At 41.0% G+C, this 26,328-nt stretch overlaps 1 protein-coding gene across 4 annotated transcripts; it reads right to left on the bottom strand.

Annotated features, from left to right (window-relative positions):
• Window positions 1–15,008: 15,008 nt before the first annotated feature.
• Window positions 15,009–25,608, bottom strand: SOX10 (SRY-box transcription factor 10). 4 transcript variants are annotated; one of them, XR_013262340.1, is made up of 6 exons: window positions 25,476–25,607; window positions 24,998–25,205; window positions 21,667–22,073; window positions 20,901–21,154; window positions 19,001–20,734; window positions 15,009–16,711 (listed from the first exon to the last, which is right to left on the bottom strand). XR_013262340.1 is itself a non-coding variant. In XM_077452383.1 (5 exons), exons 3-5 carry the CDS (start codon window positions 22,050–22,052, stop codon window positions 20,058–20,060), a joined length of 1,317 nt encoding a protein of 438 aa, XP_077308509.1. In that variant the 5' UTR covers window positions 22,053–22,073; window positions 25,002–25,205; window positions 25,476–25,608; the 3' UTR covers window positions 18,369–20,057. The 4 variants fall into 4 exon arrangements, 2 of the variants coding, with proteins under 2 accessions (XP_077308509.1, XP_077308508.1); XR_013262341.1 differs by having other exon boundaries at window positions 19,974–20,734; XM_077452383.1 differs by lacking the exon at window positions 15,009–16,711 and having other exon boundaries at window positions 18,369–20,734; window positions 25,002–25,205; window positions 25,476–25,608.
• Window positions 25,609–26,328: the final 720 nt, after the last annotated feature.

Here is a 26,328-nt window from a genome sequence, read left to right as displayed (position 1 = left end):
AGCAATCTACTGAGCTGGCCAGAACCACCTCTGGAGGGAGTCTATTCCACATTTTCACAGCTCTTACTGTAAAGAAACCTTTCCATATTTGGAGATGAAATCTCTTCTCCTCTAGACTTGAACAGTGCCCTCTTGTCCTCTCTGTTGACTGTAACGTGAATAACTCAACACCAAGTTCACTATATGGAGCCCTTATATATTTGTACATGTTGATCATATCCCCCTTTATCAAGAGTGAATAAATTCAGTTCCTCTAATCTTTCCTCATAGCTGAGTTCCTCCATGCCTATCAGTTTGAACCATTCTCTGCACTTTCTTCAGTTCCCTGATATCCTTTTTGAGAACTGGTGCCCAAAACTGAACTGCATATTCCAGATGAGGTCTTACTAATGATTTGTACAGGGGCAAAATGATATCTCTCTCTCTGGAGTCCATACCTCTCTTAACCCCCCTAGCGGTAATCCCGAGTCTGGCTCGGGGTAGGAATATACTGATAGGAGCGGTAACCCCGAGCCAGACTCGGGAGCGCATCGCTTGATGCAGGGGAGGACACAGGGATCGTTACTCACCTTGTCCCCTGGATCCAGCGATGTCCGCTGCGCTGTGTGATCGAGCCATCCTGCGCTCGATTCACAGTGCCGAATGCCGCCGAGCTCCGTTCCCTGCGACGTTACGGCGCACGGGAGCGGAGAACGGCGGCAAATTCAAAAAAGTTAAAACACACTAAACACACACAGCACTGTAATCTTACAGATTACAGTGCTGTATTAAAAAATACACACCCCCTTTGTCCCTAGTGGTTTGTGCAATGCCCTGCATGCACTTTTATATTATAAATACTGTTTTTTACTGCCTGGAATTTGGAGATTGTCCATAGCAACCAAAAAGTGTAAATTTTTCAGTGTTTTAGGATTTTATTACATTATTGAATAAATTTTATTATTCTTTATTATATTATAAACTTTATCATACCCGGGATGTCTGCTAGACTCTGGTTTGAACAGATTTAAGAGCGTTATTCCTAAGAATTACAGGACTACAAAATAAAAGCCAGATTTCCGTGCAAAATAATTGTACCGCTTTCAGCACCTTATTCCAGACTGAATCATACCGCCAGGGAGGTTAATACAGGAAAGGACTTTGCTCACTTTGGAAACTGCAGCTTGGCATTGCATGCTATTATTGAGATTATGATCTATCAAAACCCCCAGATCCTTCTCCACTATGGATTCCCCCAGTTGTACTCCCCTTAGTATGTATGATGCATGTATATTCTTAGCCCCCAAGTGCATAACTTTACATTTCTCAACATTAAAGCGGGAGTCCGCCGGGACTCCGCGTTTTTTTTTTTTTTTTAAAAGCCAGCAGCTACAAATACTGCAGCTGCTGACTTTTAAAATAGTGACACTTACCTGTCCAGCACGCCCGCGATGTCGGCATCCGAAGCCAATCTCTAGATCGTCTCTCGGGTGCTGCCGCCGCCATCTTGGGTATGGGAATCAGGAAATGGAGCCTTTCGGCTTCATTTCCCGGTTCCCTACTGCGCATGCGTGAGTCGCGCTGCGCAATAAGGACGGTCCCCGCTGCCTCTGGGATCTGTGTGTTTCCCAGCAGGCAGCGGGGCACTTGCGGAAAGGGGCGGGCACTTGCGGAAAGGGGCGTAATCTACGCCCCTTTCCGCAGAGAGCTATCCCGGAAGTGGGTGCAGATACCTGTACTGTACAGGTATCTGCACCCCCCTCCCCCCTGAAAGGTGCCAATTGTGGCGCTGGAGGGGGGGAGGGTTCCGATGAGCGGAAGGTCCACTTTAGGGTGGACCTCTGCTTTAAACCTCATCTGCCACATAGTCGCCCAATTAGACAGAGCATTGATGTCGGCTTGTAAATTGGAGACATCCTGTAAGGACGTTATTGCACTGCATAGCTTGGTGTCATCTGCAAAGACGGAAATGTTACTTTTGATCTCAGACTCAATATCATTTATAAAGATATTAAAAAGTAAGGGTCCCAACACTGAACCTTGGGGTACACCACTGATAACTTTAGACCATTCAGAGTAAGAATCATTAACTACTACTCTCTGAATTGTCTTTTAGACAGTTTTTTATCTATTTACAAACTGATATTTCCAAACCTGTAGACTTTACCTTACACATGAGCCGTGTGTGCGGAACTGTATAGAATGCTTTTGCAAAATACAAGTATACCACGTCCACCGCCACCCGTCTGTCCAAGGTTTTACTTACCTCCTCATAAAAAGAAATCAGGTTTGTCTGACAACTTCTGTCTTTCATGAATCCATGCTGTCTGTTGCTTAAAATATATTTTTCCTGCAAGAACCCATCTATGTGGTCTTTTATTAGGCTCGGTTCACACAGGGGCGGCACGACTTGCAGTGCGACTCACAGACGCGACCTGCAAACGACTTCAGCGGCGACTTGCAAAACGACTTCTGTATAGAAGTCAATGCAAGTCGCCTGAAGTCGCCCCAAAAGTAGTACAGGAACCTTTTTTGTAAGTCGGAGCGACTTGAGTCGCTCCTATTAGAACGGTTCCATAGTACAGAACGGAGCGCGACTTGTCAGGCGGCTAAGTCGCCTGGACAAGTCGCCCCTGTGTGAACCGAGCCTTAATCTCTCCATTATCTTCCCAACTATAGAAGTTAAGCTAACGGGTCTATATTTACTTGGTAAAGACTTTGTTCCCTTTTTAAATATAGGCATGACATTGGCCCTGCGCCAATCCAGTGGTACTATTCCTGTCATTAATGAGTCCCTAAAAATTAGATACAATGGCTTTGAAATGACAGAGCTCAATTCTTTTAGGATCCGTGGGTGGATGCCATCAGGTCCAGGTGCTTTATCCACCTTTATTCTGTCCAAATATTTCTGGACCATATCACTTTTGAGCCATTGTGGATTTGGGGCCTTGTCACTACCACCCCCATTATGGACATGAGCTCCCCCATGCTCCTTTGTATACATAGAGCTGAAGAAAGTATTTCATAAATTAGCCTCTTTGTCCCCAGTCACCCACTCTAGATTATTTTGTAAAGGGCCTACATGCTCAGACTTGACCTTTTTACTATTGAAAGTGTAAAAACAAATTAGCTTGTTTTAATTTTTATCTTCGGCTTAGTGCTTAAGGCTGGAATCACACATATGCGATGCAGGAACCAGTGCATTTCCAGTGCGGGTCCCTGCATCGCATGTCACGCGTAGGCAGTTCACACTGCCCTGTGCGAACCCCTATGGGTGTCAATAGAAAGTTAATGACATCCCCAGATCGGTTTGCCGACCGCAGCACAAACTTCCAAATGATACAGGAATCGGATCGCATGGGTGTGAACACCCATGCAATACGATTCCAGTGCGGACCAAAAAAAGGGTCCTGCACCATTTTGGTGCGAATGTGATGCAATTTCAGCTATACAGATTGTATGGCTGAATTCCCATCGCACAGGCATCGCATGTGATCTGCACAGCAATGCTATGCAAACTGCATGCGATGTCTGTGTTAGCACCAGTGTGAACTCAGCCTTACTGAAGAAGAATCAGGATGATTGTAAAGCTGTTCAATCTCTTCTGCGGCAGACATGCCCTTCTCCTTTATAGTCCTACCATTCTTTTTGGGACCCCCAGACCACAAACAAAAGTATCAGGATGGCTGTCAGGAAGGACAGAGGAGAGATCTGACACTCAATGTCTTCTGTATGATGAACCTGGAATCTCCCTGTTTTGAGCACTTTCAGGTTCACAGCTGTCAAGAAATGGCCAGCTGTAGGCATGTAAACATTAGATTTTTCTGTACTCCTTCTGTTATGGTACAGTGCAGGAGAGGAATCAGGGGAGCTCCTCATCCTGCATACATGAACATATATCATTTTAGACAGTGTAGTGACTCATCAACTTTTCCAAGGCTTTTTTTTGCTGTTTGTTGATGAGCATTGGTAAGATTTACCTTCACTATCTGTTCTGCAGACACAACAGAGAGGAAATTGTTCCAGAGAGAGAAAATCTTATACATCTTGTACACAGTTGTCATTGTCCCCTCTGAAAGATAGAATGCAATTTGTTGTTTCATCATCACTTGTTTTAACCCTGTAAATACCAAACCCCTGTGCCACAAACGCATGCATTACATGCAGTTGCAGGTGGTTGCAGCGCAGCCCCATTTACTTATTATTCTTCCTGATGAAGGACACCCATATTTTTGCCTTGGCCTGTGTAAAAACCCTGCTTTGCCGCTTGAGGGGAAAGGGGGGTGGAGGGATTGGGGGCATTAAAACACAGCTCAATTATCTGTTCTTACTGCTCCCCAACCACAAGTGTGAAACAAGGTATTATTGGAGAAATTTGCACACAAAGGCCCCAAAGTCCATGCTGGCAATATCCCCGGCAAAGTCTACTGCCACGTATACACGACCGGACTTTCTGGCAGACTAGGTCCGACTGCATCAGTCCATTAGACAATCCATTCATGTGTGGGCTAGTCCAATTTTTTTTCAAAAAAATAATTCAGACAGACCTAGAAATAGAACAGGTTTCAAATCTATCCGATGGACTCAAGTCCGACAGACTAAAAATCGGGAAAACCATTCATCTGTGTGCTAGTCCGACGCAAGGGCAGGTATTGGCTACTGGCTATTGAACTTCCATTTTTAGTCCTATCTTACGTCATCACGTTCAAAACAAACAGACTTTCAAACGGACTTAGTCCGTTTGTGTGTGTCCAAGTCCGTTCGGAAAGTCCATTTGAACTCTGCCGAAAGTCCGTCAGGAAGACCATCGGACCTAGTTTGCCAGAAAGTTCGGTCATATGTACGCGGCATAACTGTGACCATTCTAGACCTCCATCTATAACTGTGTTTGAGGCCCCTAATACAATCTCTGATAAAATTAGGAGCACTCACTATCTACTCCTGTTGAGGCTGGTTTTGTCCAAAATGTGATTGAGCTTCCCCTTTTAAAGGGAATTTATTGTTTAATTACTGGAGCCCTGTTCCTTTTCTGTGATGTCTTCTTACAAGCATCTAAGCTTGTGCTTTTCATGGGAATGATATCTGGTTCTTAGAGAACTTTCCACCCAGGACACTGAAGATACATCCAAGAAACATCAGATGTCTCTTCAGACCAGCCCTGGACACTGTCATTAGCAATGCCACTGGTGGTCATAGTGCACTCCTGCCTCAGCTCAGGAGATCTGTTGATGCGGTGGAGAAATTCCAACCTTCATCCACTACTACAATAATATCACACAGGCAAGCAGAGCTTACCTCCCAATTAAGCCGCAGGTATCAAAGCTAGAGATCCTTTGCTTAGCATTCTGCATGAAGGTGCACCACCACTTCTGAAAGTGGGGGCTGTTTGTTCATCGGTTTGGATCTGTTGGTAGTTTACCTCCCCACAGTTTGGATGCTTATGCCGCGTACACACGATCAAACAATCCGGTGGAAAAGTCTGGCAAACTCAAGTTCGCCAAACAATCCCCCCGTGTAGTAGCCTCCGGCATACTTTTTTGACCCGACAGTACGGCGGACTAAGGCCGCGTACACACGGGCGGATTGTCTGCCCAACTAAGTTCGTCAGACAATCCGACAGACAGTCCGTTCAACTTTTGAATGAACGGACTTGACCACACACGATGAACAGACAGTCCGCTTAAAACTTGCGCGATGACGTGTACAGCACGTACGACGGGACTAGAAAAACGACGTCCAATACACTGCAATGCAACCTTCGGCCGTGTAAATCCTTTCTGAGCATGCGCCATACTTAGTCCGTCCAACTTGCCTACACACGAGCGGACTGTCCGCTGAAACCAAGTTTGGACGGACAAAACCAAGTTTGGACGGACAAAATTACGGAAATTCCGAAAGACTAAGTCCGTCAGATTGTCCGCTGAAAAAGTCCGCTGAAGCCCACACACGAGCGGATTGTCCGCTGAAACACGGTTCAGCGGACTAAGTTGGGCAGACAATCCGCCCGTGTGTACGCGGCCTTAGAATTTCGGTTTGCACAACAATCTGCCCGCCGTACTCGCATTTCGGCGGACAATCCGGCCGTGTGTATGCCAGTCCGCCGTACTTTTGAAATGAGCGGACTTTTCCCGCCCGGAGAAAAGTCCGCTCATTTCGAGCGGGTCTCCAGGTAGGCGGGGCCCGCGAAGGAGACGTCGCTGGCCCCGCCGCCTGGTATGGACTTAAAGGGGAACCCCCAACGCCGAAAAAAATCGGCGTGGGGGTCTCCCCCAAGTCCACAACAGACCCTTGTCCGAGCACGCTACCCGGCCGGCCAGGAAAGGGGGGCGAGCGAGCGCCCCCCCTCCTGAGCCGTACCAGGCCACGTGCCCTCAACATGGGGGGTGCCTTGGGGAAGGGGGGGGCCGCGCGGCCCCCCCACCCCAAAGCACCTTGTCCCCATGTTGATGAGGACAAAGGCCTCTTCCCGACAACCCTGGCCGTTGGTTGTCGGGGTCTGCGGGTGGGGGGCTTATCGGAATCCGGGAGCCCCCTCTAATAAGGGGGCCCCCGGATACCGGCCGGAACCGAAGAGGGGGACAAGACCCCCGAAGTCGGGAGAAGAGGCCGGCGGCGAGGAAGAAAGCCGGACTCCTCCGCTAGCAAAAGAGCTACAAGAATATAGCGGAGGAGTCCGGCGAGAAGACCCCCGAAGACGGAAGACCCCCGGAGCTGTGCAATAAAGTATTTTATCTCGTGTGTTGTGTTTTTTTTTGTACTTTTATTTTACAGGTGAATGGGTAGGGGTACATTGTACTCCATACTCATTCACATAGGGTGGGGGGCCGGTATCCGGGGGCCCCCTTATTAAAGGGGGCTCCCGGATTCCGATAAGCCCCCCGCCCGCAGACCCCGACAACCAACGGCCAGGGTTGTCGGGAAGAGGCCCTTGTCCTCATCAACATGGGGACAAGGTGCTTTGGGGTGGGGGGGCCGCGCGGCCCCCCCCTTCCCCAAGGCACCCCCCATGTTGAGGGCACGCGGCCTGGTACGGCTCAGGAGGGGGGGCGCTCGCTCGCCCCCCCTTTCCTGGCCGGCCGGGTAGCGTGCTCGGACAAGGGTCTGTTGGGGGTTCCCCTTTAAGTCCATACCAGGCGGCGGGGCCAGCGACGTCTCCTTCGCGGGCCCCGCCTACCTGGAGACGCGCTCGAAATGAGCGGACTTTCCTCCGCGTGTGTGGGCGAGTCCGTTCATTTCTAAAGTACGGCGGACTTAGTACGGCGGCCTTAGTACGCCGTATTAGTCCGCTGAAAAAGTGCCATGTGTGGGCAAGTAGCCCGTTCGAAAATTCCGACGGACAGTTTGGCGGGCGTCCGCCAGACTAAGTACGTCGGACAGACGGCTACGTGTGTACGCGGCTTTAGGCTTCCCCTGTAGGCTCCACCCTAGATTCTTAAATCAGACACCTCCCTCAGCTGCCCTTACTGACCCTCTTTGTAGTTGATGAATTTCCTTTTAGTATTACTGCACCACTTTGTTTACCTTCCTGGGTTTGCTTTGGTTCCCTACACTTTGGGACCACTACTTTGTTCTCTAGTAGGAGCCTATTCTTTGGCTGCCCATAGATGGATCAAAATTTGGCCGGTTCAGCAGGGACTGCCTGAATTTAGATTCATCTATGACCTTTCCCACTCGACAAATTTTGATCTAACAATCAACTTCTCTCAAATGTGAAAGTTGGAAAATGTTCATGTGATCAACGCTAATTAGTGTATTCAGACACTGTCAGCTATCTGAATACAATAGCACAACAGTGGGGACTCCTCCGTCCACCTCCCTTGTGTGGATGTGGGAGTCCGTTTGTTTTTTTCCATCAGCCCAAAAAATTACCCATCTCTGAGGAGAAGAGATGGGTAATGAGGAGAAGGCTAATGGTGGAGGGAAGTGGAGGGGACCAATGATCTCAGGAGACCATCACAGTAATAGATTAGCGGTCCGTCCCCCCCACCTGGAAACAGCGGCACCCTAGACTGGGGGACTTAAGTGAGTGTAGCTGGCTCCATGTGGTAAGCAAACCATTAGGCCTGGCAGAATGGGTTAGAACAGGGTGAGAGATAGGCAGTGGTAGGTTTTGCCCAGAGTGGGACTTTGAGCAGGAACTACAAGTCACCTGTCTGACTGTGCATTAAGGAAAATGTGTGTAAGTCACAACATCAGATGTACAGAATATCAAATGCTTTGGTAAAACAGTAAAGATATATACATTTGAACTTTATATTTTGTGGTTTGCTGAGCATTTTTCTTTAAAATTCGCACAGTTCAGATAATAAAGAAATGTCAATGGAATCTGTCACAAAGCAAAACACTTTAACGGTTCGTCCACCTTTATAAAATAAATTGCCTATGCATATAAGGGAAGTTTGTAGATAGAACAAACTATGCAGCTCTGACTAAAGTTGAATAATGCCTTTGCTATAGGTGTAGGCCATTTATATACCTAAAGCCAGACTGGAATACTCCCAGGACATTGATAGGACATTGCTTAGTGAGGCCTAGTCATTGCTGCTCACCTCCACCATTACAGGAGTGAGCTCTTTCTCCGATTCAAACCCCCTCACAAGCTCTTTTTCTCCCCTGACAAAGTGGGATTGATTTACTAAAACTGCAAAATCTGTGCAGCTGTGCATGGTAGCCAACCAGCTTCTAACTTCGGCTTGTTCAATTAAGCTTTTGACATTAAAATCTGGTGACTTGTTTCTATGCAGAGCGGCACCAGATGTTGCACTCTCCAGCTTTAGTAACTCAACCCCAGTAACTCTGAGATCAATGTTCAAGAGCTCACTCCTGTGATGGAGGAGGTGAGCAGCAACAACTAGGTCTCACTTAAAGTGGTAGTAAACTTATGAAAAAAAATAAAACATTTCCTGCTGCAAGGTAATATAATGTGCAAGTATGCATTGCATTCTAGCACATTATGAAAGACTTACCTTAAAAAGAAGCCCTCCAGCAGCCTACAGCCACAGTTGCAGAGGCTTCCATCTTTACCTGGTCTTCCTTCTGGGTTTGCAGGCTTGAATGGCCATGGCACAGGGCTCTAACGGCACTGGTATGCTGTTCCTACAGAGCACATGCGCTGGTGACATCACCTGCTGCAAACAAGCAAATATCTGCAAAACGCGCACCATTTCGGAGATATTCGCTGGTTTGGCAATAAGTTTATTATAACGTACCTGTAGGTAAAAATCACAAAGTGGAGTTTACTACTGCTTTAACAACATCCTAGCAACATTCTGGGAGTATTTCAGTCAGTCTTCCAGAGGTAAGTAAATGGCCTTCACCTATAGCAGGGGCAATACTCAACTTTAGTCAGAGCTGCATTTTTTTTATTTTTATCTACATATACCCCTTATCTGTATAGAATTTTTTTTTTGATAAAGGTGAAAGCTGCCTCATTCCCTAATGCATGAGCTGCATAATATTTCCAGGGCAGTGATTCCATGCAAACTAAATGGGTTCAACTCATTCACGCAATCGGGATGTAGTGATATTTTTGTGCAGTATAATAAAGTTAATGGTAAAGTATATGTATAATTTTTTGTTCATTTTTATTTTGGATAGATTTGTAAAACCTTGTATTTATTTATTTTTTTGTTTTTTGCTGTTTGTGTCTGAGGAGATATCCTTTCATTTCATTCTCAAAGACACAACAGGATAGAGAGGATATATCCACAAGGTGGTGGGAATTCCCCTCCTAGACAATTGTCACTGGAACAAACATCCATATTAGAAAATGTAGGGCTTGTTCTCAAATCATGTGCACTGACATGTTTATCTGCACAGGTGAATGCAGGGAAACCACTAGGGAACATAGAAAAACATTTGTTTTCTAAGTGTCCCATTCACACAACAATAGAGCAGAGAAGTGCGGAAAAATGCACCTTGGGTTGTTTTATCATGCAGGCTGGTGTGAACAAGCCCTTACCCTCACCTCTTGTTTTGGTGCCAAATGTAAAACTAGATCACCCTTTTCTTTCTATCTTTGTGACACTATTCCGTAGAATAAATAAATACAGAGAATGAAACTACCTTGACACAGACAACAATAAAAAACTTGACAGGTTCACTGTCATACAAAAATTGAGGAATAATGTTTCATTCATGATGGCAATGATCCTTACAAATCAAAGTGTCTCAAAGAGGACCTGTCCTGTGTTGCATACAACAAAAAATACAGTTCTCGTTCCTTTTTGCAAACGAAAGGGAAGAGCAGATCTGATTAGGTGTTATGACAGGTTCTTTCATGCACTTTTATACAGAATGGGAAGCCTGACATTTCTGATTTCTTCATGGCTTTTTAGTACTGCTGACCGGATGCCTCCTTGATCAGTTCTAGGTCACAATGTTGCATGAACATGTAGCGATTCTCTAATATCCGTTTCATTTTATTGAGATGTCAAAATTTACACATATTATTGAAGTCATAAAGCTGAACTTTGTGCATACAGCAAGTTGTTTTGCAAGTGTCACATGGAGCCATACTTGTATTGATGTGTGTAGTAAAAAATGTATCACTGCTTAATATATTGCTTTTTTGATGTTAATGCCTATACACACGATCAGACTTTTTGACAACAAACATGCAAATTAGCTGTTTTGGAGCAATATCCGACCGTGTGTACGCTCCATCAGACAAACTTTTTCGGTTTTCATCTGACTTTTGTTGGCTGTGCGAACGGACAAACTTTCTGCCAACAAAAGTCAGATGGAGCAAAGTCTGATCATGTGTACAGAAAACCATAGGACTTTTGTACAAAGTAAAACATGCATGCTCAGAACCAATGCAAAAGATCAGACAACAATACAGAAGTTGACCAAAGGTGGTGGTAAAGAGCAGAAAAACCACATGATTTGGTGAAAGTTGGCTGACGCCGACGCCCTTTGTACAAAAATCCACAGGAAAGTTTGTACAAAGTCCAATCGTGTGCATGAGGCTTTAGAGTCACTGCTGCTCTGCAGTTTTCTTTTATAGGAAGCGGTCACTGCAGCCGCCTTTTGCTGTCAAGTGACCAGTTTCCCTCCAGACCCTGTGCAGTTTAGTACTTTCCTATTGTAAGGGATACCTAAAGTAGGCAGCTTTGGTATTACGCTAGCGTTGCCTCCTTTGGACAATCCCTACATTGAGAAAGTGATTTTTTTTCGCACCCAGCCTCTCTCTCACTGAATGCTAGACTAATCACTGAAAAGGTGTGGAGAACATCACAATCAAGAGGCTGCATTGAAATACATATGTACAGTCTGTCATGGCAGAAGAGAATAACTATAAAACCATATTGGGTTCCTTGCAGAATGATTTTGTGGATTTAGTAATTCATTACGTTAACTGTTCAAACTCCTCTGTGCAAGTTCATTTGAAAGCTCAGTCTACCTGGTCACTATACAAGCAGCCAGTACAGTTCCATGAGACTTCACTGCAACAGAGTCACTGCTTTCCAGACATCGCCGCTCCATTAGGGAGGTGTTGACTCCATCAGCCTGAACTTCTGATCTGAACCCCGAAAGATATATAAATATATCTTTTCTATCTCTCTATAAGCAGATACAGTATCTCACAAAAGTGAGTACACCCCTCATTTTTGTAAATATTTTATTACATCTTTTCATGTGCTGACACTTTGCTAAAATGTAAAGTAGAGTGTACAGCTTGTATAAAAGTGTACATTTACTGTCCCTTCAAAATAATTCAACACACAGCCATTAATGTCTAAACCGCTGACAACAAAAGTGAGTACATCCCTAAGTGAAAATGTCCAAATTGGGCCCAACTAGCCATTTTCCCTGCCTGACGTCATGTGACTCATTAGTGTTACAAGGTCTCAGGTGTGAATGGGGAGCAGGTCTGTTAAATTTGGTGTTATCAATCTCACTCATACTGGTTACTGGAAGTTCAACATGGCACCTCATGGCAAAGAACTCTCAGAGGATCGGAAAAAAGAATGGTTGCTCTACATAAAGATTACCTAGGCCAGTGATGGCGAACCTTGGCACCCCAGATGTTTTGGAACTACATTTCCCATAATGCTCAAATACACTGCAGAGTGCATGAGCATCATGGGAAATGTAGTTCCAAAACATCTGGGGTGCCAAGGTTTGCCATCACTGACCTAGGCTATAAGAAGTTTGCCAAGACCCTGAAACTGAGCTGCAGCACGTTTGCCCAGACCATACAGCGGTTTAACAGGACAGGTTCCACTCAGAACAGGCCTCGCCATGGTTGACCAAAGAAGTTGCGTGCACATACTCCGGGTCATATCCAGAGGTTGTCTTTGGGAAAAAGATGTATGAGTGCTGCCAGCATTGCTGCAGAGGTTGAAGGGGTGGGACGTCAGTCTGTCAGTGCTCAGCCATATGCCGCACACTGCATCAAATTGGTCTGCATGGCTGTCGTCCCAGAAGGAAACCTCTTCTAAAGATGATGCAATCAGTTTGCTGAAGACAAGCAGACTAAGGACATGGGATTACTGAAACCATGTGCTGTAGTCTGATGAGACCAAGATAAACATATTTGGTTCAGATGCGGTCAAGTGTGTGTGGCGTCAACCAGCTGAAGAGTACAAAGACAAGTGTTTCTTGCCTACAGTCAATTATGGTGATGGGAGTGTCATGGTCTGGGGATGCATGAATGTTGCTGGCATTAGGGAGCTACAGTTCATTGAGGGAACTATGAATGCCAACATGTTCTGTGACATACTGAAGCAGAACATGATCCCCTCCCTTTGGAGACTGGGCCGCAGGGCAATATTCCAACGTGATAACAACCCCAAACACACCTTCAAGGCAACCATTGCCTTGCTAAAGAAGCTGAGGGTAAAGGTGATGGACTGGCCATCTCCAGACCTAAACCCTATTGATCATCTGTGGGGCATCCACAAATGGAAGGTGAAAGAGCGCAAGGTCTCTAACATCCACCAACTCAGTGATGTCGTCATGGAGGAGTGGAAGAGAACTCCAGTGGCAACCAGTGAAGTTCTAGTGAACTCGATGCCCAAGAGTGCTGAAAAATAATGGTGGTCACACAAAATATTGACACTTTGGCCCCAATTTGGACATTTTCATTTAGGGGTATACTCACTTTTTTTTTTGCCAGAGGTTTAGACATTAATTTATTTAATTTTGAATGGAAAGTTATTTTGAAGGGAAAGAAAATTTACACGATTATACAAGCTGTACGAGTACTACTTTACATTGTAGCAAACTGTTATTTCTTCAGTGTTGTGACATGAAAAGATATAATAAAATATTTACAGGCATACCCCACTTTTAAGTACACAATGGGGTTTATTTACTAAAGCTAGAAAGTGCAAAATCAGGTTCACTTCTGCATAGAAACCAATAAGCTTCTAATCCCAGCTTGTTCAATTAAGCTTTGGTGATAAAACCTAGAAGCTCATTGGGTTCTATGCAGAGACTGATTTTGCACTTTCTAGCTTTAGTAAATAAACCCCATTGTGTACTTAAAAGTGGGGTATGCCTGTACAAAAATGTGAGGGGTGTGCTCACTTTTGTGTGATACTGTATATCTCCAATGGAGATCCATCACTCACTGTCAATGCCTACAGTACTACCCCAAATTCCCCAAAATGCCATCTCCCATTTTTCTCCCTGTAGAAGGCTTGTGGGGGCTGTATTTTCAGGGGGTACATCTATGTCACAGGGTGAAACATAGGGAAGCTGGAAGTACACTCCCACTGACTGCTGAGATTACGAGAGAATTATGTCTCTGTGACTAAAAGGATAATACATTGAGCAGAAAAATACATATTTTAAAAAAATTGTCAGGGACAATTATTATTACAGGCATACCCCACTTTTAAGTACAAAGGGGGTTTATTTACTAAAGCTGAAAAGTGCAAAATCAGGTTCACTTCTGCATAGAAACCAATGAGCTTCTAACCCCAGCTTGTTCAATTAAGCTTTGGTAATAAACCTAGAAGTAATAAATCATTGATTTTTTATGTAGAAGTGAGCCTGATTTTGCACTTTTCAGCTTTAGTAAATAAATCCCATTGTATTGTAAAAGTGGGCTATGTCTGTATTTAGTCTGGATTTCAGCTTTAAAGGTTTGCCCTTGGAGTGTGGTGTGTGTGTGTATGTGTGGAGGGGGGTAAAAATTGTGTTCTTTGTATACAATATACTAACATTGACAGATTATTGCACACTCTGCTCCTTACCCTAGATTCAAAACAGTGAATATGCGAGCAGATGAATATCTAAAATAACAGATCTCATAGCTTCAGTTAACCTCTGCCAAGCTGACCATTAGAAACGTATTGTTTGCAATGTTAAACCATATGAATATGGCCACACTGGTTTCTTGTGTAGAGGTACAGGAAGACCTATTAAAATTTTTCTAAAGTAACTGCAAAAGATTATTTACTCATTAAGGAGAACAAACGTTTGGCAGTCATATTATTGGTGGCTGTGAGGTTAAATTAGACCAAACAGGGTTAATTAGCTAATCAGGCCAACGTCCTACAGCAGAATCCCTTAATCACATTGGGGATGTGAAATTTCATCCGTGCAGACGCGGCTTTGTGTGTAAATCTGCAAGAGCAGTTCTGGCTTTTCCGGGGTCAAATTCTCAAGGGTTCCATAAAATAGGGCCTTTGTTTTCTTGGCTGTATGATATGATCATGAGGAACTGGAGACTGTTGGTTTGGTCCTGGGGAGGGGTCGAAATGGGAGGGAGCTCAAAGGAAGCCATATTTAACCCGTTAAACTTTCCTAAACTACTGTACAATGTGCTTAATAACCATCCATGTACAGTATACCTGCCATTCAGTTTGACTTCTTGAACAGAAGAAAAGTTTATAATGTATGCTGACTGGGAATAATTTAGATGTACATGTAAACACAGATGTCACACTTCCCCAACAGGCACATAAGTCCTCCATCATACAGTCTCTGTCCATCAGTCTCACAGCTCTCACACTCATCACTCAAGATTCTGCTTCTGTGAATATTCTGATTGTAAAAACCTCGGCTAAAATAAATAATTTATGTTAAAAAGCTGTTTTATTAGGTTTTGATATTCTAGCCAACTGAATCCCTGACTATTTTAACTATTCATAAACGAATGTGTACTTAAACAACTAAAGGAAAAGTGGTTAAAGTTATTCTATTAGTTAAAGTATTTTAATGTAAATGTTTTTTCTATAATGAGTAAGTACAGACATTTGAGCAATATTGAACCTATTTGAGCAATATAGCCTAACCCCACATATCTAATGATGTAAGGCTGGGTATGAAGATAACTTTTTGAATATACTTGCACATGCTCAAGAAAGTATCTATTGTGTGTAAGTTTTCTTCTTTTGCTTGTAACTTTGCTGGAGACTGTATATGGCATGTTGTGAATATGTATGCATTCCATAAACACCTAGATAACTTTAAACCTAGGTTAAAAAACCCAATTACCAATGTCCTAGCCTTCCTCGTCAAGTTGCAATTGCAAAAAAAAAACTACAAACTTCAGATGCAGAACAGTGGGCTCCTTTGGCTTGGGGTTAAGTAGTGTTTACATCTTGTGGTATTCTAAGAGAGCAGTATAAAGTAATTTACCAGGCCTGGGCATGGAGACCAGGGCAGAGGTGCTGAATAGGAAATTTAGACTATATTACAGAAGGCCTTTATTCTCTATGGCTCGGCCCAGCGCATGAACAACTAATGTTGGCAATGTAAATATTGCCCACTTTGTGCAGACCATGTTAGTGAGAAAACCAATTTGTTCTATGCTTAGTCCAATTGCGGGACATGGGGTTTTCTTCTTCTTTTTTTCTAAAGCCCAAACTTTCTCTTTTCATTTTGATAGAGTAGGGAATGGTTAAAATCCTTGTTGGCATATCCGCCCAAAGTAGGGAAATGCCCTTTTAGAAGGTTGTTACTGGAACAAGTTTCCATACTGGAAGATTTTTCCCTGTTCCTGTTTTATCCAAAACAACCAACATTGTGAATTTAGAAATACTTTAAGTGTTACAAAGCTGTTTAATGTTCCTTCATATCAGCAAGCAAATATGGGACATTTTGTTCTGCCTCCAAAGACAGTACAGTTGTGACAGAACAAGGTACTGTACATAATACATCTGAAATATTTAGAATGATAAGCTAACAGTATAAATGGACAGGTCTCTACCTTCATATTAGCTTTATGGATCAGCATTTATCTTATTATACATAGTCCAGATTTAAATCCATTTTATTTATATGATAATCTAATCATAATTATTTATCTTGCTTTCTCCATCTACTGGAACTAAAGTCTAAACCTGAATGCCTCTGTTTTCCAAAATAGGCAATTTCTATGAATCCCAGGACCTGCATCACACTGCAATGTGTTTTATATAATGTCCCTTATCGCAAGTTTCTCAGTTGCATTTATTTGAGAGAAGCCGATAGAGATCATCTGAGATATGAAGTAATTATACAAATTTTAGGGAGTAGTCACTGTTAGTCAAACAGATTTTAACTTCTGCTGCCTAAATACCAAGTAGCAAAGTCGCTATTCATTTAGTAGTAATCAGTGTTACCCTATCTTCATTTATATAAAGAATTATTGCAGCGTTCTGTCACTAAGCATATTTCCCACCCCAAATATACAAATTTGTAGACACCATTAGGCACTCAATCTCATTTTTGTTGTCAAAGGCACTGGGAGGTGGAAGTTCCGTGCCTGATGTCAATTCTGTGCTTCAGGTTCCTATGGCAAGAAAAAAATAAAAAGTAAATCAAATGTATGTAAGATAATACATTCAACATTCCAGAAAAACTTAACTTTTTTATTTTTAATTTCTTTATCTTGAATAAGTTTATGCACAGTTAAAGGAATGACAAATCAGAAGAACTGGATAGATAAGTACGATATTTACATAAATAAGATAGATACAATTACACATTATAAGAAAGAAAAGACAGACATTGAAAACAAATCCTTCTGTAGCTGAATCGACTGATGGAGGAAGGGACAAATTTTCTTATACACTAGGATTAATCTGGGCATAGAACATAGTATCAAAACTTAATTCCAAATGGGTTAAGAAAATTGTGTCAAAAAACACTAATTCCCAAATGGATTAAAGGGTTTATGTCCCTCTATGTATCATAAACCCAAAACTGAAAAAAAATGGTAAAAAACAAACAAACAAAGTCTATCGAGACATTATTTGGTATAAAAGCACCTGCCTCGTCACACCTGTGAACAACAAAAATATATATTTAGATATATATATTTTTATATTTACATATTGCCTTTACTGCTTCCATTTTTTCATCCTGATAAACATACTTCATAGTATCTTGTTACGAGAAATATCAGTAGATAGTTTGTCTGAATGGGAAAATGAAATGGTTCCCACCAGGATTGTGTGAATTTTGTATATCCTACGAATACATGAGCAGCCACTGCAATGTGTAATGGCTTCTGCAGTATGTCCAATGTTAGTCATCTTTTTTGACATATAGTTAGAACATACTTTTCTAGACATTACTTTTATTTGTTTACATTTTTAATTTTATAAAAACTCATACTATTCATGAGATGTTGTTTAAGGGAACCCTTGCTAGAGGGCCAAAAGTACTTACATTTATGACTGCATTTTTTGGCTATCACTGAAATTTCTAAAACCTTAGAAAAATATGTAAACTTCGACACAAGATTCCTGACTGAAGACAGGAAGACATTTTAAACCTTAAAAGGTTTGTTACTTATTTAAAGATATTGTACATACCCCCTTTTGTAAGAAGCCAACCCATTCACTTGATAGGGTCTAGTAAATAATTTTGAATAAGGGATAGGAAGTCCTAACCCATAGATCACAAACTTTTACATTTTCCTTTGAATTCTATCATTCTCTATGCAAAAGTGATTGGTTTATATTTACAAAATGGATGATGCACAACACCTTTACAAAAAGTAGAAAGCCGCTATATCTGTTCTACTGCAGAGGGACAATAATAAAAAGAAAAAGGCGCACCAACCTAGCCTATTACTTCATTAAAATATATTCCAAGATAAAAACAGCAATACATTTACTCACAAAAGTAAATTAAGTAAACGCATGTTATAGCAATTGAAATCACCTGCTTGAAGGTGTAATCAAGTCCATCAGTACTGCCAGAAGTCCAGGAGGCATCCAAAAGGGACTGAAGGGTTTCAAGGGCAAACCCTCTTCCTCAGAGCCAGGGTAGTGAACTATATTCACTACCCTGGCTCTGAAGAAGAGGGTTCGTCCTTGAAATGCGTCAGTCACTTTTGGACGCCTCCTGGTCTACCAGCAGTACCAATGGACTTGATTAGACCTTCGGGCAGTCGATATCAGTTGCTATGACTTGCGTTTACTTAATTTAAGTTTGTGAGTATATTTATTGCTGTTTTTATCTTGGAATACATTTTATTGAGGTAATATGCTAGGTCGTGCACCCTTTTCTTTTTATTGTTGTTTTTCAATCTGAGGATACCCATTGTCCTGAGAGGGCAGCAAGACCATTAGCGCTAAGAAGGGATTTTGCACAGTGTACCCCTGCGTTAACCACTGCTAGCGCAGGAGAATGTTTGTTTGTTAATATCTTGTCTACTGCAGGGGGACTATGAAGTCTGAGGTTTAATTATGCAATCAGAATTATTTAATCTTTGTTTTTTCTAAATTGCTTGACCTTTGCTTACTTCAGTTAGAGTGTTGTAGCCTGAACATTCAACCAGGAATTCAATTGCGAAAAATTGCAATTATTCCAGGAAATACCTGTAAAGGTACTGTATTTTTGGGGGGGGAATTAATCACCAACATTTTGAGGACACACAGGAGCCTTTATCAAAATGCAGAACTCTATGGAGGAATTTAATAAAACTGGTGCACACAGAATATGGTGCAGCTGTACATAGTAACCAATTTCAGGAAATGTTCCCCATGTGGCATACTAAGTAAATTTCATATTAACAGAACATTCCTGGAGTGCTGGCAATTCTCTGCAGTTTGGTACTCATCTGCATTACCTCAGTGTATTGCCTGAGAACCCATCATACCAAAGGAGGTATTGTGCGCAGAATGGTTCTGAATTGCATTAAACAGGAAATGGATATTCTTGGTGTTGCTTTCTTTAAACCTCATGATGATTTCTCTGTATTTTTGCTTGTTAGAAATATATATTGTTTCAGAATGCATGACACATCAACATTATTTTGATGAAATTAAAATGCTGTCTTGTTTTTCAAGACTACTAATATAGAGAATTGTACAGTACTGTGGATGAATATGTAAGCCAAATGTTGGCCATCTTACTGCACCCAACAGTAACTCCAGAGTTTGGAGATAGATGTCCTCTTGTTTCACTGACCACTGCACAATGAGTGGATTACTACTGAAGTAGGAATTCCCTGCCTTCACTTGTACTAGTTCATCAGGATTATTAAGATGCAGCTTTGTTAGCTCACCATCCTTGCAGACAGGAATGGGAGACATAAAAACAAGAACTGTATCATATTTTCCATCATTTGCTAATTTTCATTTTTCTTTTGTTGTGGACAAGTGAATAGGAGGAATTAGTAATCTTCTGATTCCCAAGATGTTAGGTTGATGTTGCTTGAACTATCCCTTATTTCAAACAGGTTAGCAGCCTCGGTCAACTGGATAAAAAAGTCAAGCTGCATTAAGATAGGAATTTGCCTTTTGCAGCCAATGGCTGTACATAGTCAATTTACCAGCCAATCTGGCGCCTAAGATCAAAGCCACTACCAAGTCAGATGTTGCAGCTTTCTCCCTAAATAGGAGACACTAGTTCATGATTGGTGTATAATTTTATTCCCTTCCCCCATCCCTGCATTGCCCTGCTATCCTACCCCACCATTTTTACACTGGAGCTTTATATTATTTCAGAGAAAAGACCCATTTTTCCCTGGTCTCCGTCTTTCCCAGGGGCCCGTAGAAACCGGCTACAGTTTCCTGGTGCTCATGGAATCCGGATTCTACCTGGGATTTGAGCAGTGGGAGGACCCCGTCGGAGCATGTTGCTCTCCGAGAGATGTCCCTCCTTTGTCTGTATCTCAGTAATTCTCATGGTCTTGACAGCGTGGTATACACTGGCTGTTCCCAATGTGTTGGGCTATGTGATGGAGCCACACTAGGAGGATCAGAGATTGCAGTGTAAAGTGGACGCTGAGGAGGGCCCATATAGGAGAATGCTGAATAGAGGCCAGTGGCTTGACTTGAATGGCTGTAATATGAACTTGATGGTTGGTGGTCTGAGTAGTCAAACTGTGGCCTGGAGATAGAAGGAAATGCTGAACCATAGTGAGGCAGCCCCAGGGAGGTGTATGTCAGCTGTGATGTTGAAGGCTGCTCGGTGTAATGGCTTGTAGTTGAGCTTTCTGTCTTCACTTGAGCCTTTGAATCTGCCACAGTTGAAGCATGTTGCTTTGCAAGAGCCCAGGCAGAGGGACCAGCAGCCAGAGCTCCACTGAGACCATAACTGGAGGTGTAACCCCCAATGTGACTTGCATGTGCAGCATGACCATTGGGTGGAAGGTACTGGTCAAACTCATTGACATCAAATGTCTCCATGTTGGACATGACATCATGGCTTATTTCCCCAATATCTACATTGCCAAAATCAATGTGGGGTTTTCCTCCTTCTGCCAGAGATCGGGAGCCATCCCTCTTGCCCTCAGATTTTCCTGTCTGAAGTTCTGTTTTTGGTGTTGTTGGCGGAGTGGGAGGACCATGACTTTGACCTAAAATAATAAAAAATATATGTTTTTGGTTACTTGGCCAATAAATAACATCCAGAATTAAAAGTGAAAAATCAATACAAAAATCCTATGACAAAAAAAAGACAAGAACATTAATTTACTGCTCATTTTAAAATGTTCAGACATGTTAGATTGCAAGTTACATTACCTGCTGAGTGCTCTGAATTCCCATCCGACATAGGGGAGCCATGTCTATGGTCCAGGTGTGAGTTTTTGTAGTGAGCCTGTATGGAGGCAGCACCTCCTTCAGCTTCTGAGGATCCATCCCCCTCTCCTGATGTGGGCTTTCCATTCTTCCTTCTACGAGGCTGGTACTTATAATCTGGATGGTCCTTCTTGTGTTGCATTCTCAGTCTTTCTGCTTCTTCTATGAAGGGTCTCTTGTCATTCTCATTTAGTAACCTGTAGAGAAAAATATCATTAATGGTTATCAAAGAGTATACTATGGAAGTGTACAAATCTGGTGAAAGGGGGATGCTATAACATTTTTATTCCTAAAGTTGTTTGACTTTACTGGAGTTTATTGACAGTTATGCTGATCCAAAGGCTCAAGAACTTCTGAATCACTAACTCAGACCAAACATGCATATCAAGAATTCCTAGTTTCCTGTGATTTCACCAGATTCATGCTTGGATTGGGGCCAAGGGCAACTAGGCAACTGATATTTTCATATGGAGGCCAGCAATGCTATACTGTTCTCATATCAGGATTTCTATAATATAAGGCTATAGCTACTAGCACCAATGCAGTCCTTGGGGTCCTACCGCTAATTTTACTCAGGAAGAGTTACAAATTAATTCTTACTGCACCCTTATTACAACTGATACAATATTTTTGATAAATGACACACATAACTGAGTTCTGTACTTCTTAGGTGAATATGTGTTATTCAGAATTAGTTTAAATTCCATACCTCCAAAGTTTGCCCAATGTCTTGCTTAGCTCTGCATTGTGGAGATGTGGGTACTGGTCAGCCAACTTTCGCCGGGCAGCCTGTGCCCATACCATGAAAGCATTCATAGGTCTCTTCACATGAGGTTTAGACTTATTGCCACCATTGACCCTAACTGGCATAGGAACTAATGTCCAATCATAACCGCTCAACACCTGGGAGACAGCTTCACGAATGCAGACAGGGAATCTTTCATCCTCAGAATCATGCTCTTTTTTCACTTTTCCTTCTTCATCATCATCTGGGCCAGAGTGGGAATGAGATGCCAAAGGTTCAGGTGTTAAGGAGGGATCCTCAGAGCCAACAGGGCTCATCTCAACCTCGGACAGACTCTGATCGTCACTCATGGTGTGCCTCTTACCTGGAAACTGGAATAGTCAATCATAACATTGTTACATTGTTTGCCTTTGCCATTGTTTTCTAGATGGCATACAACATTATAAAATAGTTTCTAAAGCACAGAAAAGATTTCTATTTTTCTTTCTTATCATTTACACAACAGGATAAAAGTCACACAAGCCAAAACTCTGCCAAGTTTCCATCAACAATGTTTACAAAATAATAAAGGACAGTCCCTAAATTCTGTGCATGCCTGACTCCTGTTCTGGTCACATATGAGAAGAATATTTCTTAAGAATGTATAATCGATCATCTCAGCATATAACAATTCAAATAATTTATCATATCAGCCTATATTCAAACACAGACGACATAAATATGTATGTTTTTTAATCTTATTAGGAGCTTATACTGTACCAAACATATCTTTTAGAGCTGCAATGACACTTTTTGCTACAGTAGTCAGGTAGTCAGATCCTTGAAAAACATATTTTTCAGTGACTTCAGCATAGGCACCATGATTAAAAATCAGCCATATTAATAATCTCAAAATAAAACTAAAAAGGGCATTGTCCAAGATTTTCCCAGTGTTCAGTATAAGATTATTTCTTAAACATAATCCCTAAATATAATGTTATTAGTAGCTGCATGCAATCCAATTAATGCGAAGTTAGCAAAAGCCATGCAAATCCTTTCCTAAATAGAAAATCTAAGCAGAGTAGAAAGATTTAATTAACAAAGTAATTGTATATTTCCGTTCTTTTACAACATGCAAACATATAAACACATGCCTTTTAATTACTGCTCTGTTTATTTTGTTATTGTTAGAGATTAATTGTTTAACACATTTCTAGACTGAAAATGTATACTGTATGACCAAATTTTGAGTTAAATAACTTTTTATTCAAAGGATTTTAGGGATACGGACAATACCAATGGAACAAGCCACACAAATAGGCATGGTACATTGAATTACCGAATCTTAAGGTTTCTACCAACCAACCTTGGTGAACCAGCATTGACCAGTCAGAGTTTTGTATAGGTTTTAGTTTTTGACTAGTTTTAGATAAGCCATGCTAACCTGTTGTGTGAAACAATACATAGCATTTATAGTAGAAGAATTGCAGTAGTTTAAAAGTGTTTATAATATAAATGTTAATGTATTTAAAGGAATCCCTGAATAATTATACACAATTGCAAATATGTTGATCGCAGGCTAATAGTTAAATAAAAATTCAAATCATGTTAGAATTCTATAATAAGGCATAAGGATAATCATAATAGCTTGCTCCTGATAACTGATCTATCTATCTATCTATCTATCTATCTATCTATCTATCTATCTATCTATCTATCTATCGAGAAAGAAAGAGAGAGAGAGAGAAAGAATGAGAGAGAGAAAAGAAAGAATATTTTTTTTTCTGATCTAGCTCAAATATCCAGTGTATTGGACACCAGTTTAAACTTCCAGTCTATATATGTTTTTATTTGTTATAATAATGACAATTTTGACTCTGCAATGTTTTAGCATTATTGTCCAAACAGAAATGTCAAAATAACATGCTGCAGTTATATTGATGATTTTAAGTAGTGACCAGCCTACAAAATCAGTGCAGATGTCTAACTCTAACTCTAAGTGATTTACTTCATTAATGTCATATTAGAAATGTTTTCCAACACTTCCAAATCATATCATAGTTTAGGAATAACAAAAAGAATATGGATATTTAAAGTGGACATATGAGAAAGTGAGGGATAAGTAACTCTAATCAAACAAGGTTTGTTTAGTCCTAAATTACAAAGTTGATTTTCTTTGTAATATCTAAGATGACAGATAAATAGTGCAAGCTTATACTGAAAGTCCTCATACATTTAATTTACAGCATTGTTTGTAAGAATTAGAAATACATGTATGTCCTAAAACAAGAATATACATGCAGCATCCTGTCAGACCACAAAAGTAATGCAAAATCCATCAAAAACTCATGTAGTGAATCTATGCAATACCTGTGTTTTCAACAGCTCACATCATTTCTTTTTTTTTTTTTTTTTTTAGAACAAATTACTTATAAATGCAATGCACAGCAATACCTTTTTAATACATATTTGTATTTCTAGTAAATAAACCTTCAGTGAAAATAAATTTCAGTGCTTTGATGAAAGGAACTGATTATTAATTGAATTTACTTGTATGTTATTATATGTTTTAAGCAAACATATAAGCAGCAAACCAATTTAGCTGTACAAAATATATTTTGTATGCCTGTTTCCAGAAGGAGGGAAGAAACTTATACTAATTTCTAAGAATACGATTATGTGTATCGATAAAATATATGGAAAAGAACTATATATATTTTTTTTGTTCGTTTACAGGGAAGGAACAATGTAGCCTTGGGCAAAAGAAGCAGGATGAAAGCAAAGTTCCAGTTTTGTCAAAGAAAGAAATTTAGAGGATAAAGATGGAAACGGAATAAAAAAAAAATACAAACTACAAATAGTTCCAATAATATAAAATATATATATATAAAGTGAAAACTAGAAGTAAATTATATTTGCAACTACAAAATGAAAATTATAGTAATATTACATTAATAATAACTCAATGAAGAATAAAAAGTTAGTGACCAGAATTAGTAAATTAGACAAAGCTGGCTGAAATATAGATAATCAAGTGGATGAGATAAATAACTAAGTTTAAAAAGGCAAAGGATCTTCTTAATAATTAAGTAAACAGTTTCATAAATATATAGAAATAATGTCAGCAAAGTAAATATCATTTAAATCCAGCAAAACTAATCGAGCATATCATTTAAATACATTAAGGTAAGCATAGGTAACAACTCTAAATCAAGCTGTGATTTAAAAACATATATGGTGGTTTAATGAGAGAGTAGAAAATGTGTCTAGAGGAGAGAGAGGTGAGAGGCAGGAAAAGTAGGAATGCAAAACGTACCTACTGAGTCTTGGTGGTAGGAGGTGTACTGGCTCGATGCTGTGTCAGTAATAGAGGCTCTGTTCTCCTATCTGAATGATGCTCTGTTCGCTGCCCTGATCACTTCTCCCCATGCATTTAAGGCAAAGCTTTTCTCAAACAGTCCTTGGCCTCTCTAATTGGCTGCCACCAATGAAGGGGTGGAGACTAAGAGCGAGATGAACCTTTTCTGCCAAGAAAATGAAAACAAAAAATATGAGATTCTCCACTTTTTTAAGCAAGCATTACAATTTCTCGCATTGCATTTTCTTGTGAAAAAATGTGTTAAATATTAATGATGTCAAGGCTTGTTATGGTGACAGATATAGTAAATAGTGTTTCTGAGACAATATGTATGCTGATTTTAATAAAATCAATACACATGTCTGACCTAATGTATATTCTGGTAGTTGCCCTCTAAATATCTATGAATATATACTGTGGTAGTCCATTACCTTACCTAAGAGCAAAATTCAAGCCAATGGCCAGGCTGGTAGCAGCACAGTAATATGCAATGTACTGCCACTGCACGTCAGCTGAACTGTATCCACAACTAATCCAGAGTTACAGCTTTCACAACAGGTCTTTATTCACTTCTAATCCAAACCTGATTCACTAATCCACAGATCTTATTCTCTGCCTTGGCACTACACACTATGTATTACAAAAACACAACCTGTATATAAACATGAAAAGCTTAGAGACGTTTTACTCTGTTATGGGCCATCAAAATATTTGCCAACTAACTCCGATGTGTACCACTATTCCCTGGCTGCAACAGATTTATGCTAAATAAACCTTCAAAATGTTGCAGTTCTCCTTGTCTATTTACTTATATGTATTCTAGGTTACTCAGACAGTGTCAGGCCAGAGCAGTATACTCTTTGACTGCAGATGTGTGATGTGTCTGTGTAGGTATATTATGTAGGAGGAGAAAGCAGACAGAGGATGTCATGCATAGCCTTAGGGTCCCTTGTCCTCTTAGGAGCAAATTCAGGAACAGTGTGCAATTGTTGATGCTCTTGTGTTAGAAAAAAAAAAGAACTTTAACTGGCAACTGTCTTCCCAGGGAAGGTAACTTATAAAGTCGCATGTATACATAAACTACTAACAACTACTTTTACAAAATGCCATTGTCCCAGGGCTCAGCAAGACAGGAGAATGGGGGGGGGGGGGGGTTAAATACAGTTATATTTTAGGTGAGAACAGTAAAGAAAAAATCAGGCTCAACAAACTGATTGTTCTGACAACCCACTTGTTGTCTCATTGACTGTGACTGTGAGAACCGTTCATTAAATTAAAAACCTCCTGTA

This window comes from Lithobates pipiens, unplaced genomic scaffold (genome assembly GCF_037356315.1).
Source record: "Lithobates pipiens isolate NorthernLeopardFrog02 unplaced genomic scaffold, aLitPip1_a1.2 Scaffold_23, whole genome shotgun sequence".
NCBI classification, from domain to species: domain Eukaryota; kingdom Metazoa; phylum Chordata; class Amphibia; order Anura; family Ranidae; genus Lithobates; species Lithobates pipiens.
This window is presented reverse-complemented; position numbering and strand designations above follow the sequence as displayed.

What these genes read in the sequence shown, in the direction of transcription:
- SOX10 (XM_077452383.1), bottom strand. Translation starts at nt 22,052, where the DNA reads ATGAGTGACGATCAGAGTCTGTCCGAGGTTGAGATGAGCCCTGTTGGC. An exon ending in ACATTGGGCAAACTTTGGAG is followed by an intron (nt 21,155 to 21,666) that starts GTATGGAATTTA and finishes TTTTCTCTACAG; the next exon opens with GTTACTAAATGAGAATGACA. An exon ending in GAATTCAGAGCACTCAGCAG is followed by an intron (nt 20,735 to 20,900) that starts GTAATGTAACTT and finishes TTATTATTTTAG; the next exon opens with GTCAAAGTCATGGTCCTCCC.